At 56.9% G+C, this 20,156-nt stretch overlaps 3 protein-coding genes across 3 annotated transcripts; 1 reads left to right on the plus strand and 2 right to left on the minus strand.

Moving 5' to 3' along the window:
- Positions 1–394: 394 nt before the first annotated feature.
- On the minus strand, positions 395–8,805 carry YJEFN3 (YjeF N-terminal domain containing 3; the record flags this gene model as incomplete). The annotated part of the gene is made up of 6 exons (XM_082622654.1): positions 395–591; positions 1,859–2,018; positions 2,098–2,211; positions 2,448–2,558; positions 4,634–4,742; positions 8,747–8,805. The coding sequence occupies 6 exons, from the start codon at positions 8,803–8,805 to the stop codon at positions 395–397; spliced, it is 750 nt and encodes a 249-aa protein (XP_082478780.1).
- Positions 8,806–9,394: 589 nt separating this feature from the next.
- On the minus strand, positions 9,395–17,545 carry NDUFA13 (NADH:ubiquinone oxidoreductase subunit A13). The gene is made up of 5 exons (XM_082621390.1): positions 17,415–17,545; positions 11,691–11,769; positions 10,281–10,352; positions 9,806–9,875; positions 9,395–9,588 (listed from the first exon to the last, which is right to left on the minus strand). The coding sequence occupies exons 1-5, from the start codon at positions 17,506–17,508 to the stop codon at positions 9,469–9,471; spliced, it is 435 nt and encodes a 144-aa protein (XP_082477516.1). The 5' UTR covers positions 17,509–17,545; the 3' UTR covers positions 9,395–9,468.
- A 132-nt stretch (positions 17,546–17,677) lies between these two features.
- On the plus strand, positions 17,678–19,941 carry TSSK6 (testis specific serine kinase 6). Its single transcript, XM_082621389.1, has one exon. The coding sequence runs from the start codon at positions 18,364–18,366 to the stop codon at positions 19,186–19,188; it is 825 nt and encodes a 274-aa protein (XP_082477515.1). The 5' UTR covers positions 17,678–18,363; the 3' UTR covers positions 19,189–19,941.
- The last annotated feature ends 215 nt before the right edge of the window (positions 19,942–20,156 follow it).

A 20,156-nucleotide genomic window follows, 5' to 3' on the forward strand; every position in this document is an offset into this window, starting at 1 on the left:
CTCTGTTCTCCACGTCGGGAAGTGCTTCCTGGAATCGAGCCTGAAGCTGTCCGAACCTTCAATGTTTAAGCCGCCCTTTAGGCAGCTAGAAATCCTCCATCGGGTCTAACTTCTATTCTATGGGCTTTAGGCCACCCTGAGCAGCCTGGAAATCCCACCCTGAATCTACCCTCCACTCTTCTGGCTCCAGTTTTCTCCGAGGCCAGCGGGAAGTCCCGTTTACGTCTGCCCTCCATCCCTCCCGCCTTGGGGCCACCAGGGGACCGGTGGGAAGTTCCTCCCTGAGCTTCCCCACCCCCGCGCCAGACCCCGCGCACAGAGGAGGCCCAGGCGAGGTGGCGGTGGTACGTGTGTTTATTGGCGCGGGCCCAAGCCGCGTGGGCACGGGTGGCTGTCAAAGCGCCGCGATGCAGTCGGTGCCCGTGTACCCCGGCAGGCGCAGGGCGAACTTTCGGCGCACGTCGTCGGGCACGAACCTGCCGGCCACGAAGTGGTGGCGCCCGGAGAAGCGGCCGGCGCATTGCTTGGGCGCCGCCAGCGATACGAGCACGTCGGGTCGTAGCCCGTCCTCGGCGTCGCCGCCGCCGGTCTCTGGGTCCCAGCCTGAGGGAGGAAGGATGGGAGGTGGGGATCAGGAGCTGGGAGGGGTGCTGGCTCTCAACAAGAGACTGCCGCCCCATCACCCACTTCCCCTTCCCCATCAGACACAGCCTCTGCTCTGACCCGTGAGTTTGGTCAGACCTGCCTCCCATAAAACTGAGCCTCTGCCCTCAGGCCAGTTTCTCCCCGCTCCCCAGATATGTTTCCCTCCTCCTCTGACCAGAGCTTCTGCCTTCAGACGACCTCATTTATACCTGCTGCCCTTTCCCAATCAGACCTATGCGTCTGCCTTCTGACCCGGCGTCTGTCTCTATACCTCCCTGCCTATCAATCCTGAGCTCCCCTACTTAAACTAAAGTCTCTTTCCACCCAGACCTCCCAGCCTCCTCCCAGATCTCCACTCTCTACTCAGGGGACAGACTTGCCACCATCCTCAGGCAAGCCTCCCCCATCAGACCTGTCTCTTTGCCCCAGGTTCTTGCCTCTGACAAGATGTGCCCCCCGCCCCTCCCAACTTGAGCAGCCATCCTCCTCCCTCTGACTAGAGACTCTTCCCTCTGACCTGACATCCCTGCCTTCACCTTCAGACTAGATCTTGCCTTTTGACTTGGCAGGACCCTGCCCCCCCCCATTGGGTTGTAGCCGCTGCCATCCCTCAAATGAGCCTCCACCCTCAGACTAGTGGCCACTAATAAGCCCTTCTGACCTAACAGGGAGACCCTCTCTGTCCAAGGCTATCTGTTCAGATATGAGCTTGCAGTCTGTGCCCTCAGACCACCTCCTCCCTTAGACACCCCCCTCCCCAGCTCTGTGGCATCCTGCTGGTATGACCCTGGGGTCTTGTAAGCCGGGTGATGTCCCCCTGAGCCTGGCCACCCCCATGGAGGGTCTGGCTGGCCAGCAGCTGTTTGTTCCGTTCTGCCCATTGCCTAATGGCTCCAACAGGCCTGGGGCGGTGGCCAGGATGAGCGGGGCCTTTGCCAAGTGAGCTCACGTCTGCCCCGGGTGACTGGGCCAGGGTGGGCAGCAGGCACACTATGCTGGGTGTAGGGGGGAGGGGACCCAGGGTCACATGGGCACCAGCCTGGGTATTCCCCATCCGAGGGGTGGACATGACCCTCAGCCTCACCCAGAGTGCAGGATCCATCCACACTGGGGAAAGTGAGGCTCAGAGTGGGCAGCCAGGCTGGGACCACCAGAAGCCAGGGTACAGGAGCCTCCACCCAAGCCCTCCAGGTCCTCATGCCCCCCGCTCCACCTGACATGCCTGAGGGAATGTCCAGGCTCACGAGGGGGATGGACAGTAGCTTGAGCGTGGCCAGCGCACGCATGCAGGGGCCCCCGACCTTGCCCGGCTCCACACCAGGGCCCAGCACGGCATCCACCACCAGCCTGTAGGCGTCGTTGATGAGCTGGACCTGGGAGGGCAGGCAGGGTCAGGAGGCAATCTTGGGGCACTGTCCCCCACCAACTCCCTCAGTTGCCACCCGAGCTGACCTCCGTGGGCAGATAGGACAGGAAGGGGATGTCCATCTTCTCACACTGGGTAGTCAGGTCCCGGTGCAGCGGGTCCAGTGAGCGTGTGGGGTAGAAGATGGTTGGTTCGTACTCCTGCGGGGAGCGGGAAGGGGTCAGCACTGGGGCCCTCCCAGGCTCCCCACTGGGCCTCTGTCCCCAGATCTGGGTACCAGGCAGCAGACGCTGCCTGGCACAAGCACTGGGCATATTCTATAACCTGACATGCCTCATCCTCCCCCTGGGACACTAATAAGAGGAGGAAGCAATTTTTTTTCAAGGATGGGTTGGGAGTGTGACCCTGGGAGGCCAAGGAAATCCTTGCTACTCACAAACACCCGCAGGTGCCGGGCACAGACCAGCCCCACTGCCCCATTCTGCTCCGGGCCGCACACGACTAGCACCGTCCTCTGCTTCCGGGAGTGGGCAGGCAAAGGGAACACCTGGCAGGGGCACAGCAAAGGCAAAGGCAAAGGCATGGCGTTCGGAACTTCTCCTTACTCAAGTGGGGAAACTGAGGCCTGGAGTAGAGGATGGGATAGGGCTCGGCCCTGGAGGCAAGAGGACAGGACGGGAGGAGAGGGGCCGGGGCCTCTGGGGGCCTCAGTTTCCTTGTTGGAGACCCAGAGTCCTTGCCTCAGGCTCTGCCAAGTCCAAGCAGAAAAACGTGCCTCCTGCCACCACCCAAGCCCAGAGTGCGGTTTGTTTATTCTCGGCCTGAGTTGCAGACATTCTTCCACTGCAGTGGCTGCCCCTCCCACCGCTCATGTTTTCAGGCCTCCGTCCCTCCCGGAGGCCCCAAAGCTGGGGGGAGTAGGGGAGGGGGGTATTTTTCCAACGCGCCATACCCTGTCTCTCTCCGTCTGTCCCTCTCCGTTGGCCTCTGTCTTCACCTCCCTTTCTCTCTGTAGCTCTCAGAGTCTCTACGTGTCTCTCCTCATCTGTTTCTCTCATTTCTGTCTTCGCCTCTGTGTCTTTCTCTCCGTCTCTGTATCTCTCAGACTCTCCTCTGTGTCTCTGTGTATCTCCCTCTCTTTAACGCAAAGCTAAGAGTCTCAGCCCTACCCTGACTCTCTGCTTGGCCTCAGCTCATTCTCCTTCCCCAGCCTCTATCGAATGGGAGTAACAATGGCTCGGACAGCCTTGTGGGGTCTCTACCAGGCCCAGGGTGGCTCCAGGGAGCCCAACTATACTCTAACCTCCAACCACACAGAGGGAAAGTTATCTCCTTTTTGAGTCTCTTCCCCAGGGCCTCAGCAAGGTCCTGACCCAACCTGGTCCTACCTATGACCCCACCACACCATGCCCAGAGCCCCAGACCCGCAACCAAGTTGGGGACAATGATAACGTAAAGCTGGCTAGGACTGAGGGGCCTCTGACAAACACAGAGCTTTCAGCGCAAAAACTGGACGGTTGGTCATCAATGGCCAGGCGTGAGTTTACCACACTGGGTTTGCTTTTGTGGCTTTGATTTTCATTGTTCTCTTTTCCTCTGAGCCTCTCACTCAGGATCTGTTTCACTTGGAACTAGCAACATTTAAGTTAAAAGACAATGGAGTCCCCATAAAGAAAGATATTAAGTTTTTAAAAAAGTATGCAGTGGTGGGCTTCCCTGGTGGTGCAGTGGTTGAAAGTCCGCCTGTCGATGCAGGGGACACGGGTTCATGCCCCAGTCCGGGAAGATCCCATGTGCTGTGGAGCGGCTGGGCCTGTGAGCCATGGCCGCTGAGCCTGCGCATCCGGAGCCTGTGCTCCGCGGCGGGAGAGGCCACAGAGTGAGAGGCCCCCGTACCGCAAAAAAAAAAAAAAAAAAAAAGGATACAGTGGTGATAAGAAGAGGAGGAAGAAGGGGAGGAAGAGGAAAAGGGTTACCTGCTGGAGCCCTGACTCAGTCAGGCACTTTCCTAAGGCATTTGTGTTTATTAATTGGTGTCAGTTTATTACCCTTTTTCAGAGGAGGAAACTGAGGCCCAGCGCGGTTTGGCAACATGACACGAAACACTGGACAGTAGTATCATTATTGCTATTATTCTTGCATCTCTTGCAGGCACCTCGAGGCCTGGGGGTTTGCTCCAGAGCCAAACATAGCTCTACTTCCAACCCGCAGGGCCCTGTGCAGACCCCTCCCCACCTCTGGGCCTCAGTTCCCCCACCTGTGGCTGGGAGTTGTTTGCGGGTGCTCAGACTTCAGGAACTGACGTCCCCTCTGCTCAAGACCCAGGAGGTGGCAGAGGCAGGCAGTCAAGGGCCCCAGACCCATCTCTATGGTTGCCTCCACGTCTGTGGGGACCCCCGTCTCTGTCCTGATGCTCATTAACACCCTGGCCTGGGCCAGTGATGATCCTCTCTGGACCTCAGTTTCCCCATCAGAGTGATGGGCTGGGGTGGCCCCAAGCAAAGAGGGGCTTCTTGAGGGCAGAAATGACCATCCTGGCCATGGGGGTCATGCAGCTAGGCCTCCACTCTGGTGGGCTGGCCATCTGGTTGGGGTCAAGGTTGAGGATCAGGGGTCAGGTACCTTGGTCACAGCCACGGCACTAGCATGGCCGCACCACTCCACCAGCTGCTGCCGCCCAAAGCGATAATCTTCCAGCAACTCCCGCTCCAGGGCAGCTGCCTCCGCTGTGCTGGGGGTCAGAGTGGGGAGAGATGCTCAGAGACACAAACAGACGGAAAGACTTAGAGACAGAGACTCAGCTGGAGCCAGAAATGTGCCACCAATGTTCCGAGCCAGGCCCGGATGCCACCCCCACCCCGTGCTCAGAGCCGAAGACCCTCCCTCAGTTTCCTCATCCATCGCGCACACCGTTGAACTGAAGCGTGGAAGGCTGCGGGAGTTTTGAGCACAAGCCTGAGGCGCGGGAGCCCTCTGGTGGTAGAAGAAGTGCATGGCAGTGCATGTTTGTTCTATTGCCCCAAAGCATGGGATATAGAGCCTCACCCAGATGCGCCCAGCCCCCAAGGCAAGAGGAACCCAGAGGGGGGAATAGAGCATGGAGGACTTCGTTGTTGGGGGGTGACGCGTGGATTTCAGGCAGTGAAAACCACTGAAAGGATTCTAGGACACTGGAGGTCAACTGGACTGGGGGTGCCTGGAGGGAGGCGGGTTTTAAAGGCAGCAGAGTTTTGTTTTGTTTTGCTTTGCTTTTTTGGCCACGTTGGGTGTTCGTTGCTGCGTGCGCGGGCTTTCTCTAGTTGCGGCGAGCAGGGGCTACTCTTCACTGTGGTGTGCAGGCTTCTCACTGTGGTGGCTTCTCTTGTTGCCGAGCACGGGCTCTAGGCACGGGGGCTTCAGTAGTTGTGGCACACGGGCTTAGTTGCTCCGCAGCATGTGGGATCTTCCCGGACCAGGGCACGAACCCGTGTCCCCTGCATTGGCAAGCAGATTCTTAACCACTGCGCCACCAGGGAAGTCCAAGGCAGCAGAGTTTGATGGCTCACATGGGGAGGTGGATGTGGCGCCTGCAGCTATGAGACTCATTGGTGATCCCTCTTCAGGGACAGTGATAAAATTCAATAATTGTGGCCAGAGAAATGGAGCCAAAGTGCTTGAGGTGAAGCTCAGCCCCCAGCTCAGTGAGTGACTGAGGTCCGTCTCATCTCTCTGAGCCTTGCTTCCTCCTTTGCAAAAGAGAAGGTAGGACAGGCTAATTTTCGACGTCCAGTGCAAAATGCAAATGTGGGGCCCCTTGATCAATAATTATTAAGAGTTTTAAGATGGTGATGGCAGAGCATTAAACCAAGTGTTGGGCCCTTCTAAGAGCAGGACCCAAGCTGGCCTTGGTCTGGGCTTGGTGGCTACAGAGAGGAAGAGCTGGCTGGCATTGAGGACTCGAAGATGTTCTTCACTCCAGAATCAGGGGCTGGAGCAGCTGGGCAGGGTCTATAGCCTGATGCCAGCTTCCCATAGCCAGGACCCCTTCCAGCTGGGGAACGGCACTTGCCCCCAGCTCAGCACACCCTAGAGCGTAATGATAATAATAATAATTGTTATTATGATAATTATTATTGTAAAAGGACCAGGCCCAGAAGAGTTGGAAGAACATGTAACAACTCAGATAAATAAAATGGTTTGCCCAGAGTCATGTAGGAAGCAAGCTGGAAAACTGAGCCTTCTACCCTTGGTGTCTGTCTCCAGAGCCACGGATGGGGTGTGAGCAAAGCAGAGGGAGACCTACAGATGGGCAGAGGTTTGTTGGGATGAATCCTGAGGTTCCTTTTTTTGATTCTGTGAACAGGAGACCACAACCTTCTAGCCAATTGTGCAGTGTGACCAGGCCAGGCAGCAGGAGGGGTGGAGGTGGGAAGCAAGCATTGCTATGCGATGGGGAGTCAGGGAGGGCTTCCTGGAGGAGCTGGCTTGGAGTGTTGTGGGAGGTAATCCAGGTGGCAAGAACAGTGAGGGCCGAGGCCCTGTGGTGGAAATGAACTTGGCAGGTTCAAGGGACAGAAGAGAGGCAGAGAGAGCGAGGCTGAGAAACTTGGTCAGAAAGATACTTCAGGGTCCCACACAGATGGGGAAGATGGAGGCTTAGGGCAAGGTGACATGCCTTGTCACCCCAGTGAGCAGAGCCAGATTCAACTCCCAGGTTGTCTGCGGCTGATGCTGCAGGAGGTTGAAGGACCAGGTGGGGAAACAGACCTAATGGTGGGGCCAGATGAAGAGCGCCCCCAGGACAGGCCGGCCCAGCTCCCAGGAAAGAATGTCGAAGGCGCTTTAAGAATGTAGTGGGGCATCCCTGGTGGCACAGGGGTTAAGAATCCGCCTGCCAGTGCAGGGGACACAGGTTCGAGCCCTGGTCCGGGAAGATCCCACATGCCGCGGAGCAACTAAGTCCATGTGCCACAACTACTGAGCCTGAGCTCTAGAGCCCACGAGCCACAACTACTGAAATCCGTGTGCCTAGAGCCCGTACTCCGCAACGAGAAGCCACCGCAATGAGAAGTCCACACACCTCCACGAAGAGTAGCCCCCGCTCGCCGCAACTAGAGAAAGCCCGCGAGCAGCAACAAAGACCCAGCGCAGGCAGGCAGGCAGGCAGGCAGGAAGAATATGGTTCATTCCTCTATCTTCATCTTGTGACAGCTCTGTTGCCCCCGCAGGAGGGCTGGGGGAGGATCATCCATTCCTCCTCTTCTTTCTCTGTTCCAAAGCTCTGGCCTCTGGCCTCCACTTGGAACCTTATCTTCCTGCCTAACAGGTCACTGGAGAGATTACCGGGACTCCACAGGCAGAGGGCAGTCCAGGCTTAGGAGCCTGAGGGTAGGGGCAGCAGCTGCTCTGGGCAGGGGAGGGGATAGGTCAGAACTGTTATGGGACTGGGGGGCGGTGCTCAGTTTATGAGGGTGCCTCTTGCTTCTCCCAACCTCAGCCCCCAGATGAGAGGAGCTGTGAGGCCCCGGGATTTGCCCACCAGCCCCAGAAGGGGCAAAATGCTCCAGGAGGGGGCTTTTTAGAGATGAAGCTCTGAGGCTAGGGTGCCTGTGCCACACACTCCCTGCTTTCTCAGCTCCATCTGCTTCTCTCCACCCTCATGCCTCTGCCCACCAGCCCTTCATCATTGCTCACCTGACTGCCTACTGCAGTCACATCCCCCCAGACTCAACACAAGCCGAGGGGGCTTTGAAAACTTGAACACCAGATTTCACCACCCCCTGTCCCAAACCTTCTTATGGGTGCCCAGTATTCAGAGAATATTCAAATTCCTCACCTTACTTACATGCCCCCCGTTATGTCTCCCATCTCAGCCTCCTCTCCCAGTGTTCCACTCCCACCCAACACACAGCACCCTGTCACTCCTTAGTTGGCATCTGAGGCCCCCCATCCCCCACACCAGGTGAAGTCACAGCTCCAGCTTCTAGAACACTTTCTTCCCCCTGCCTAGCATGTGCTGGGTCTCTCGCTGAGTCTGGACATCAGCCAGTCGCTGCACAGTATCTACCTTGAGAAGAAGGGCTGAGTGGACAGTGGGCAGGTGGCCACACAAAGGACTGTGGGGTCTGGTTTACAGTGAGGTCTACAGCCCTGCTTGGGGTCCCATGTCACAAGCGCTTAGAGGACACAGAGGATGACTTAGGACAAGGTGGAAGGCACAACCACAGCTGCCAGCTCCAGACCCCAAATTCATCAGCCCACTGGCAAGTGGCTCTATGTATTTAAAAATCACTTTAGCCCTAGCTCAGCCAGTGGCTTCCCTCCCCAGCCTTCAGTTTTCTTCTCTGAACAAGGGGTCAGTAGCAGGTGCACTATCAAGGAGGGTGTGAGCATTTGAGGAGCTAAAAGAACTCAGCTCTTCCCGGATGGGGGACAAGGGGCATGGGCTCCAGGGTCCCTGGGAAAGATGGAAAGGGGAGGAGGGCCCTGCTTAGGCTGTGGGTAATGGGGGAGCATCCAGTGGTGCTGATGAGTAATTCATGAGGGGCGGGCCTGCTGCAGATGCCGTTTCCCTGGCAACGCAGCTTTGGAGGTGTCGGCAGCTGCAGGCTTAGTCTCTCCAGTGACATGCGGGATGGGCCTGGGATTCTCCCCGCCCCCCAACCCGGCCATGCCTTTGCCTCTGATCTACAGCCCCTGGTCCCCCAGGCCCTCTTCCAGCCATGCCCCAGCCTCCCATCCCTCTCCCCGGCTGACCTGAGGAAACACCGCTCCTTGGGTGCCTCCGCTAGGTCCGGGCCAGCCGCGCTGCTCATGGCGGAGGTGATCTGGGCGCGCAGGCAGCCACCACCACCACAGCCTTTTAAGTGCATCCCTGGGCAGAGGGGGCGTCCTCTCTCCTCCCGCCCACCCTGTGTGTCCGCCAATCAGGAGATGCCGCGAAGGCGCTGTGCACAGCCGTTGGTCGGTAGGTGCAAGTGGACTTTAACCCCACTGCGCCAGGAATGGAGCTGCCTCAGAGGATGGTGGGAATCCCAGAGTTGCGAACACTGGCAGGAAAACAAAGTCTGGAGGGGCAGCGATGGGCCGGTTACCCCTGCTATGGGATCCTGGCCTAGGAGCGAGGGGACCCGCCTGTGCTGTGCCCCTCTTCACCCCGGTGCTCTCCTATGCAGGTCACCCACCCACCCCGTACCCAGGTGGAGAAGCCCCCGAGTCTGAAAGGGTTGGCTGCTGAGAAGCAGGGTTTCAAAAGAGGTAGGAAAAAGTCCAGGCATATTTGGTAGCTGATGCTGAAGGGTGATCCAGGGGTCATCCCATTGGCATCTTCTCCTAGTCCCTGCACCTCCTGTGACACCCCGTAGCCCCCAACCTCCAATCACTCAGTCCCTAGGACACAGGCAAGCCAGTCTCCAGAGCGTTTATTCTCTCCTGGTAGGGAGGGAGTAGGGGTCCAGTGGTCTGAGGGGCACAGGCGCCTACGTGTACCACATGAAGCCATAGGTGGCGCGGAGAATCTCCTCGTTCATGCGCAGCCCGTAGAGCTCGCCCATCGTGGGGGTCACCCAGCGCGTTGTGTGGAACACGGACTCGCCCACCTGCGGGGACAGAAGGGTATGGGTGGCGGCGCAGCTAACCCCTTAGGCCCATGCAGCCTGCTGGGACCCCACCAGGCCTCGCAGCCACTGTGCCTACACCCAAAACTGCCTTCCCCTTCTGGCACTTGACACCCACTACCCCTCGGCCCCAGGTTTTCTGTGGAAGGCTGCGTTTCTGCAGTGGCCTAGACCCCCGCCCTCCCTGCTGAGGACCCACCTTCCAATCCGGCACGTCCTTCATGATGATCGCCTCCTCCTCCAAGTTCTCCCGAAGCATCTGGAGAACCCTGCAAGGACAAGGTGGGAGGTGGGGGACAGGCCTGACCACCCTGAGGGGCCCCTGCCGAACAAACCTGCCAAACGTGTCCCTGCCCCACCTCCTCCCCATCACCTCCTGCAGCTTTCAACCCTGCGCATGCTGACCCCTCTTCTTTCCTTTCTTCCACTGGCAGACTCTTACTGTCCTCCTGTCCGGCCGCAATGCCCCCAGTGCTTCCTCCAGAAGCCCTTCCATTCTCTCTTGGGTCTCTGCTGCAAATCAAGTTTGGGGCCCTCTCCAAGGACGAGGGCATCCCCCGGAGCCACGTACAAGGTCATGGCTGTCGGTCCCCATGTGTGTTCTGGCCTTATCCCACGCTGCAGGCTGCAGCACTCAGGCCTGTAACCTCCCGACCCTGGCCCCAGCGGCACACCTGCGGTCCTTCTCTGCCTGCAACAGAGGCATCAGTGCAATGCGGGCCTCGAAGTCCTCGATCTGCAGGCGCCTGTGAAACCCCAAAACCAACACTCAGATCAGACCACGGTGGGATGGGGGGTGGATGATGAGGCCCTTGGACATGCATTACCCTGGAAAGGGGTTTGGCGGAGAGGCAAGCAAGGGGGAAGGGCTTGGGCAGTGGGTTCTGCCCACCGGCAGCCTGAGAGGGGGCATGGGGGGGCATGCAGTTGACACAGGCAGCGTCAGTCCACAAGACTGCTGGCTTCACACTTTCTTTTCAGTTCAAAACTTTTTTTAAAATCCTAAAAATAGCCCGGGACTGATAATTGCAGTGAACTGTGGGGAACGTTCATCATGGGGTTCTGGACCTTACAAAATCACATCACTTTCACCGCAAAATAGCCGTGGGGGAGCAAGCATCATGGGCAGCTCCTTTCTTCTCCCTGCTTTTTGGCATCTCCAAGCCACCAGCCCCATCTGTGCTGGGAGGTGTGGGGAGAGCGATGCCCAGTGATGTGGCCCAGGGAGTGGCCTCTGGCCCTGTCCCCTCATCACCAGAAATCTCACAGCAGCACAAGGAAGGGTCTGGGTGAACTTCAGCCCCCACCTCAACCCTCCCACCCCCTCCCCATCCCCCAGGACCCAGGGTAGCAGCCCCGCTCCAGGCTGCTGCCCTCACCACAGTCACACACCGTGGTTACTACTGGGTCCCTCTGGGAGACTGGGCCTGGTCTCGCCTGTCCAGTGGGGCGGCCCTAGCGTCCAGCACCCGCCAGGTGCTCCTGAGTTCACTCAACAATGTTGAGCGCCCTCCACGTGCTAGGCCTTCTCCAGCACCGCCTTGCTGGGGGTCAGCAAGCTCAAGGTGCGTGCTAAGGACACAGGACACAGAGTGGGAGAGGGTGGAGGGGCCTAGCTCGTTGGGAGCCAATGAGAAGGAGCCACACGGCGGGGCGTTCGGCAAGCTCAGAGGCGGCCAGAGTCCCAACCAGGCCGTTGCAGACCCGGGTCCCTCAGGCCCTGTACGGCTGGCCCGGCCACTGTCCTGCATGATCTGCTTTTTAAGCCTTTATATCATCATTGCCCGGTCACCACCCACAAAAAGACAAAAACCCACTAAGAGAGTGCATCACGGGCCTGTCCCTCCACCTCCACCTCTGCTATGCTAACGTGGACCCTCGGGTACCCAGTGGTGGAGGTCAAGGGCACGCAGTAAACATCTGGCGGTGAGCTTCTTGCTTACTTGAGGGTAAAGCCCAGAAATGGACCTGCTGTGTCAGGGCTGCACTCCCTGAGGCCTGAGGAGTTGACAAGGGGCCCCGAGGTACACTAAGTCCACAGGCACACGTCCCCACCCTCCCCTCCTCACCGGCGCAGGGCCTACCTGCGTTCGCGGTTCCACTTCATCATGCTCCAGTACCCAAACAGCAAGGTCCCGATGCCCACGGCGAACATGCTGTAGCCTGTGGGGAGAGGGGGCGCTGCTCAGCACCTGCACGTGGGGCAGGCCACCTTGTCCTTCCTTCTCCTGAAGCATAACCCACTCACTGTGCAAATACTCCAGTAATATGAATGAGGGAGAAGGCAAAAGCCCTCATGAACCCCCTGCCAGAGATGGCCGGTACCATCTCTAATGCCTATTTTTTCAGACTACTTTTTTTTGTCTCTGTGGAAAGTCCACCTACCCCCTCCCTTGGACACCCCCCTCCTCCACAGCTGCAGCCCACTCTTTATCCCATTCACCCACTCTGTGGGCAGGGACACCAGGCTGCAAGGCTGCTACACCTCTGCCCCCGTGCCAGGGTTCCTGGAAGGTATAGGCCGGGCAGAGACTATGAGAGGGCCTGAGGGCCTAAATGTTTATAGTTGGGTGGCCCTGGCCCCACCACTGACTAGAAGGTTGTTTGGTTCCCTTCAGCCAGCTGATCCCCATGGGGAAGGACGGTGTCCACGCTGGGTCCCAGCTGCCTGGGCCACCTCCCTATGTGCTGCCCACAGGGGGCTGGATGGGGCTACTGGAGGCAGGCAGTGCCCTGCAGGGGCTGCCCAGCCACCCTCTGGGCTCCCAGGTGCTGCTTCCTCCCGGCCCAGTGGGGTGGAGCCCCTTCCCGGGACCCCAGGAGACAGAGGCTGAAATGAACAGTTATTGAGAACCCGTGGGCACCTGTGCTGTAATTCTGACTGACAGGCCGTGGGCCTGCTGGGGTCTTCAGGGAGGTCTGGACGCTTGGGGCCTGGCTGGGGCTGGCTCGTCCTGCACCACCTCATCTTTCAAGCCTCAGTCTCTCCTCTGGACAGAACTCGTGGTTGCTAGGATGAATTGACAAGCTCAGCCAGACCGAGCTCCATTTAACACCCAGTAAACGACCGGCAAATGGTGGGTAAAGCCACTTCCTGGGACTCGTGGGGGGACAAAGTGGGGGCTCTTTCTTCTTCAGCTCGTCTCCAGCACAAGGCTCCCCTGGCACCTCTGTTGGACCCAGAGATAAATGAGAAACTGGCTCAATTTTTTAATCCCTTTAGTTCAACCTGTTAAAAACATGAGCTCAGGGTAAGGCACTTCCACGTTATGGGGGACAAGGTAGCGAGGGCACCCTGGTTCCTGTGCTCAGAAGTAGGACCTCTCCTGAGAGGGCCGAGTGCCCAGGACCAGTCCCTAGTGCACCCATGGCTCTTCCACAATGGCTGACCACCTGCGCTGGGCACTCAACGTTCTTTCCATTGGGTGGGAGTGTTTCATCAGAGCTGCCCGTTATTTGCAACAGCTGCAGAGAGGCCCGGGGCTGCTTCTTCTGACCCAGCCCCAGGGAAAAGACTGAGAGACTGTCTTTGTGAGGACCTCTTGCCCTCAACATTGGGCACCCACATGTGGGCCCATCTGTAAGATAAATTCCAAGACTAAGGTAAGGTGGCCTTTAAGACGATGCAGCTCTAACTCATCTATTCCTCATGGACAGTGGTGAGGCCGAGGCCCCAGGCCCTCAGGGGGTGTCTGTGCCTCCAGAGCTGCCAGTCTGGTGGGAGAGGCCAACGAGGGGCATGCCCAGAAGGGGGTGCGGGCCACGTGTAAAGAAGACCTAAGTGAATAGAAACGCATCCTGTGTTCATGGATCGGAACTTAACATTGTTCAGATGGCAGCATCCTCCAAACTGAGGTACAGATTCAACAGTCCCCATCAGAATCCCAACCTTCCCCCCACAGTCCCACAAAAATTGACAAGCAGATCGTGAAATTCATATGGAAATGCAAGGGACCAGAATAGCTGAAACAATTCTGAAAAAGAAGAACAAAGTTGGAGGACTCTTCAAACTTATCACGCAGCTGTGTGTACAAGACAGTGTGCCCTGGCATAAGGATAGACATGTACATCGATGGAACAGAGCTGAGAGTCCAGAAATAAACCCTCACATTTATGGTCAATTGATTTTGGACGAGGGTGCCAAGATAATTCAATGGGGACAGAACAGTCTTTTCAGCAAATTGGACAACTAGATAGCCACATGCAAAAGAAGTGTGCTCCTTCCTCCCTCCATACACAAAAATTAACTCAAAATGGATCAAAGACCTCAATGTACTAAGAGCTAAAACATAAAACTCTTAGAAAACAAAGAAGTCATTCTCTGTGACCCTGGATAAGGCAATGGTTTCTTAGATATGACACCAGAAGCACAAGTGACAAAAGAAAAAATAGAATTGGACTTCGTTGAAATTTAAAACTTTTGTGCTGCAAAAGACACCATCAGTGAGCTGAAAAGACAACCCACGGACTGGAAGAAAGTATTTGCAGATCATATACCGGATAAGGGAATGGTATCCAAAATATATAAAGAACTCTTAAAACTCAATAATAAAATGATTAACCACCCAATTAAAAATGCATAAAGGATTTGAATAGAAATTTCTTCAAGGAAGCTATACAAATGGCCAATAAACACATGAAAAGATGTTCAACGGGGCTTCCCTGGTGGCGCAGTGGTCGACAGTCCGCCTGCCGATGCAGGGGACACGGGTTCGTGCCCTGGTCCGGGAGGATCCCACATGCCGCGGAGCGGCTAGGCCCGTGAGTCATGGCCGCTGAGCCTGCGCGTCCGGAGCCTGTGCTCTGCAACGGGAGAGGCCACAACACTGAGAGGCCCGCGTACCACAAAAAAAAAAAAAAAAAAAAAAAAAGATGTTCAACATCGTTAGTCCCTAGGGAAATGCAAGTCAAAGCCACGCTAGATACCACCTCACACCTACTAGCACGGCTAAACGTTTCTTGAATGGAAAGTAATTAGTGTTGTCCAGACGCAGAGAGATGCGAACTCCCGTACATTGCAGGTGGGCACGTAAAATGGTACAGCCAATGTGGGAACAGTCTGGCAGTTCCTCACAATGCTAAATGGGGAGTTACCATCTGACCCAGCAATTCCACTCCACCTAAGAGAAAGGAAACATATGTTCACGCAGAAACCTGTACAGGAATGTTCACAGCAGCACTGTTCGTAACAGCCAAAAGGTGGAGACAACTCAAATGTCCAGCAAGTGGTAAATGGACACACAAAATGTGGTCCATCCGTACAAGAATAGTATTCAGCCATAAAAAAGAATGAAGCACTGAAACACTGCAACGTAAGCATTAAAAATGTGTTGAGAGGGCTTCCCTGGTGGTGCAGTGGTTGAGAGTCCGCCTGCCGATGCAGGGGACACGGGTTCGTGCCCTGGTCTGGGAGGATCCCACATGCCGCGGAACGGCTTGGCCCGTGAGCCATGGCCGTTGAGCCTGCGTGTCTGGAGCCTGTGCTCCGCAACGGGAGAGGCCACAACAGTGAGAGGCCCATATACCGCAAAAAAAAAAAAAAAAATGTGTTGAGAAAAGTCACACAAAAAGGACACAGAGTGAATGATGCCATTTATATGAGAGGCAAATCCATAGAGACAGAAAGCAGATTAGTGCTTGTCAGGGGCTGGGAGAGAATGTGGAGTGACTGCTAACGGGTAGAGCATTTCTTTTTGGGGTGATGAAAATGTTGTAAGTTTAGATCATGGCGATGGTTGCATAACTGTGAATAGACTAAAAATTGGTGATCTGTACACATGAAATGGGTGAACTGTATGGTATGGCATGTGAATCTCAATAAAAATGTTAAAGATACCAGAAAAAAAGAAAGGGCCACTCGCTGGGTGCAGGTGGGAGTGGAGAGAGGAGAGGTGGGGGTGAGAGATAAAGGGAAAAGCTGGGGGTAGCAGTCACTTCGGTAGCAGCGTGGATTAAAGGCGGCCTGAGCCAGCTTGGCATGTTCTGGGATGTTGGCGCTGAGTGGGCCAGGCAGAGAAAAGGGGAGTCGGTGCCAGGCTTGGGACCACGGTGCCTTGACAAGAGCAAGACTGACTGGGAGAGGGGGGCAGCTGTGGATAAGGCTGGAGGACAGAGGACGGGGGCAGGGTGCAAGACAGACTGTAGGGCCTTTGCATTTACTGTTCCCTCTGCCTGGGGAAATCCTTTTCAGAGAAGTCCTTTCGCCCATTCTGGCTAAAGCAAGCCCCAGTTATCCTGGGCCTTGGCACTGACTACAACGGGAAATTATGGAGTGATGTGTCTGTCTCCTCAGCTAAACAGTGAGCTCCTCAGGACACAGCCCAGCACCACGGACGCACTCAACAATTACTAAATGCAGGTACATAAACAAAGACCACATCCCAGAAAGGAATGTGGTCCTATATTCCTCACCCCTCTGCAACCAGGAAAGACTGGGGTGGGTCTGTATGTGCTGCAATGAAAGTTGGTGTCAAGGGCTGTGATGGGAGACCCAACCCCAATCGGTGGTATCTGAGGCACACGGGAGGCACTGCTGTATTATTAACTGGAAGAGGACCGGGATATGGGCCACATTTGTGACTTAAAAATGAAAGAGATGCTGACTGTGGGAAGCCCAGGGAGACCCAAGGCCTAGGGTCCTTCTGCAGCCTGGTCTGCAGCCGGGTCACAGGACTATCCACGTATAAACAGACCTCATGTCACACACCCGAGGAGTGCACTGACCTGGGTGTTAAGAAGAGACTCAGATCGCTTTATATTTGTTGAATCTAGGAATGAGTCTAGAGTTGAGTGCCCATTTGGTGCCAAATCTAGTCTGTAACCTGTTTTTGTATGTCCCTCGGGCTAAGAACACTTTTAGGTTTGCAAAGTTGTAAAAAAAAGCAGCAATAGTGGATAAAGACCATCTGGCAGAGAAATCACAAACTATTTATCTGGCTCTTTACGGAAAAAGTTTGCCAACCTTTGTTCTGGATTACAAAAAAGCCAAGAAGGGGCAGGGGAAGACCTGAGTTTTCACCTGACAGTAACTTTTCTACTGTCTGAATAATTACTTTTTTTTGAAACCATGCCCATGATTTTTTTTGCTTTTTAATTGAGGCATAATTTGCATAACGTGCGCACGGTTAAATGTAAAGTTCAATGACTTGCAGCAAAGTATTCATTCTTAACTCGTTTTACATGTTTTGTATTTCTCTGTTATCCTTGGGTGCAGAGTATGGGCGCCTTTTACTTTCGCGCTTACACTTTTTTGTGTTGAACCCAATAAAAAATTTTAAAACGTTACTTAGAACCCTTGACAATTTTAAGAACACAAAATTCTGGGATAGCCTGAAGTTGGGGGCCACCAGAGAGGAACCACTGCACATAACATCTTCTCTTTTTTTTTTTCAGAACATCTTTTAAATTCCCTCGGTATTCCGGGTTTCGGTCCCAGCTTTGCTCTGGGTGGCCCCGTGGGGAGGTCGCATCCTCTCTCGGGCCTCAGTTTCCCCACCTGTGAAACCGGAACGTGGCGGAAGGATCGCGGCGCGGGCTAAATTAACCACAGTTTCATCAACTGTAAAATGGGAATAATTAACGGGACCGACCTCTTGGGCTGTTCCGAGGAGGCAAAGGGCTTAGTAAATGCTCGACAAACTGCAGCAGTTGTCGTTATTGTTAGTACTGAAGCTGTTGGGGATCCTGGAACTCCGCCTCCCGTCATATGGAGAGGGAAACTGAGGCCCGCTAGACTCCCCGGCGTCCCGACCCCGCCGCGGCACCCAGAAGGCCCAGACCCTGACACCCGGGCGCAGGACGACACTGACCCGACAGTCCCCGACGCGGAAGGTTCCGCTTGTAGTCGATAGGGCCGTAGCCCCCCAGCGGGGGCATATCCTGCTTCACCTTCGACGCCGCCATGCTTACAGGAAGCTGCACTTCCGGTCGCGGGAGGAAGTTACGCAACGGCGACCGACGCCATGATGAGTGTGGCGGAAGCTGCCGCGCCGGTCTCGGACCCGGCTTCGAAACCTAGGGCGCTGGTGCACCTACCTACCCCAGTGCGTGGGAGAGCTCGGATAGCTGGGCCCGGGATCGATTGCACGCCCCAGCTGCGGCCGTAGAGTCCTTATTTTCTCTTCTCCTACATGGGGCGTGGCTCAGTCGGTGTCAAAGCCTGCAGCCCGTCCGGTCGCCAGGGTCCTCGCACCAAAGGACCACCCATTCACCTTCCCTCTGGGGCGATGTGCAGGCCAGTTAGAAACCTCAGGCTCCCGAGGGAGCCAGGTCTCTTCCCCATTTTCTCCCCCTCGGGGGGCCCTGTGGGCAGCCCAGGGCTCCACAGAGTCAGGGCTGAGTACCGAAGTTGGGGGACGGCTGCTCTCAGATTCGGACTCATGAGGAGCCGCCCCAATCCCAGGCACGGATTCCACTCCCGGTGGTGGTCGGGACTCCTTGCTAGTGTCCTCTCATTGGGAACTGGACCATTCAGAGTGATTATGAGTCACAAAGCCCTAGCTAGGGCCTTGGGGGGCCCTACGGGGCGGGGTCTGGGCCCCACCCCCACCCCGAGGCGGGGTGACGCCAGCGGTCACTTCACAAGGCAGAAATTGTTACCTAGGCAATAAAGCGCACCGCGGCGGTGGGGGCCCGGGAGTGGGCACATGGGGGTGCGGGTGTGCAGGTGCCAAGCGCCATGGGCTAGGTCCGAGATCGGAGTCCGGCCGCCCACCGACAGCAGCCGCCTCCTGCTCCCCACGCGCCCCAGGCGCCACCATGTCGGGCGACAAACTTCTGAGCGAACTCGGCTATAAGCTGGGCCGCACGATAGGCGAGGGCAGTTACTCCAAGGTGAAGGTGGCCACGTCCAAGAAATACAAGGGCACGGTGGCCATCAAGGTGGTGGACCGGCGGCGCGCGCCGCCAGAATTCGTCAACAAGTTCCTGCCACGCGAGTTGTCCATCCTTCGGGGCGTGCGGCACCCGCACATCGTGCACGTCTTCGAGTTCATCGAGGTGTGCAACGGGAAGCTGTACATCGTGATGGAGGCGGCCGCCACCGACCTACTGCAGGCCGTGCAGCGAAACGGGCGCATCCCCGGGGGGCAGGCGCGCGACCTCTTCGCGCAGATCGCCGGTGCTGTGCGCTACCTGCACGACCACCACCTGGTGCACCGCGACCTCAAGTGCGAAAACGTGCTGCTGAGCCCTGATGAACGCCGCGTCAAGCTCACCGACTTCGGCTTCGGCCGTCAGGCGCATGGCTACCCCGACCTGAGCACCACCTACTGCGGCTCGGCCGCCTACGCGTCGCCCGAGGTACTCCTCGGCATCCCCTACGACCCCAAGAAGTACGACATATGGAGCCTGGGTGTTGTGCTCTACGTCATGGTCACCGGGTGTATGCCCTTCGACGACTCCGACATCGCCGGCCTGCCCCGGCATCAGAAGCGCGGCGTTCTCTACCCCGATGACCTCGAGCTGTCTGAGCGCTGCAAGGCCCTAATAGCCAAGTTGCTGCAGTTCAGCCCGTCGGCCAGGCCCTCCGCGAGCCAAGTAGCGCGCAACTGCTGGCTGCGTTCGGGGGACCCCGGCTATTAGCCGGGGTTCCCACCATTCCCCCCGCCCCGAGCACTGCGCAAGCGCAGCGCACGCGCAAGAAGCGCGCTTCCGGAGTTCCGCGAAGCCGTCGCGCGCCACTGCGCACCCGCCCTTTCCCCTTTCCCACTTAGACGCCGGGGGCGGCAGTCGTCCCCGTTTGGAATTCAGCTCCTCCGCCAAGATCCCAAGAGCAGAAGGGCGCGTGCGCTTCCTCGGTTCCCCGAGAGAAGGCCCCGGGAAGGGGCTGGAGGAGAGGAGAGGGAAACGTTGCCCCCGTGCGAAATGAGCAACCGCTACGCGGCGGGCAGTGGCTGCTTGGAGAAGCTGCTGGCGAGCGGACGCGCGCGGAGGGCGTCTGTCCACAGCCAGCCGCTCCAGGCGCTGCCCCCCTTGGAACTTGCAATAAACTCGCTCCTTCTCGCACCTGGCTCTAGCGACGGCCCCCTTTTACGGAGCTGGGGGGAGGGGATCGCTCCCTGGGGGAAGGCAGGCGCGGGCGCCCCATTTTAGAGAAAGGCTTATGGAGGTTCTTGCTACAGGTCTGAAAAGGGAGTTGGAAGGATTCGCACCCAGACCTTTCAGGCTTCCCATCTGGGCAGACTCGAAGGGGCTTTGGAGTCGTCCCCGGCGTCGTAATGGTCCTGGGAATGGAGGTGCTGGACTAGGGGGCAAGAACCCCAGCACCCTTCTGGTGTTTAAGGATGGTACAGCAAGGGGCGGGGGTCGCCTGTCCCTACAGAAACAGCATTTGCAAAAGAGGAAATTGATGCCCACACCGGTATCACTTGCCCAAGAACAGCCAAGATTTGCACCCAGATATGTCTGAAGTGGGGTGGGGAGGTGGTGGAAGCTCTCCTTAGTGAGGGTCCCTTCCTTGGTGAGGGTAAGAGCCTCGGGGGAGAGTCGAGGGTGGGGCATTTGTCTGAGGGTTCGTTCTATACTCCGTTCATTCATGCATTTTTTTGAGC

This window comes from Mesoplodon mirus (assembly GCF_964341445.2).
Source record: "Mesoplodon mirus genome assembly, chromosome: 5".
In the NCBI taxonomy this organism is placed as follows: domain Eukaryota; kingdom Metazoa; phylum Chordata; class Mammalia; order Artiodactyla; family Ziphiidae; genus Mesoplodon; species Mesoplodon mirus.

Bases quoted from the DNA above. Each gene is read 5' to 3' on its own strand.
- NDUFA13 (XM_082621390.1), bottom strand. From the start codon at position 17,508: ATGGCGGCGTCGAAGGTGAAGCAGGATATGCCCCCGCTGGGGGGCTAC. The intron at 11,770-17,414 runs GTCAGTGTCGTC...CTCTCCCCACAG, and splicing joins TCCGCGTCGGGGACTGTCGG to GCTACAGCATGTTCGCCGTG. The intron at 9,589-9,805 runs GTGGGTCCTCAG...CTGTCCCCGCAG, and splicing joins AGGACGTGCCGGATTGGAAG to GTGGGCGAGTCCGTGTTCCA.
- TSSK6 (XM_082621389.1), top strand. From the start codon at position 18,364: ATGTCGGGCGACAAACTTCTGAGCGAACTCGGCTATAAGCTGGGCCGC.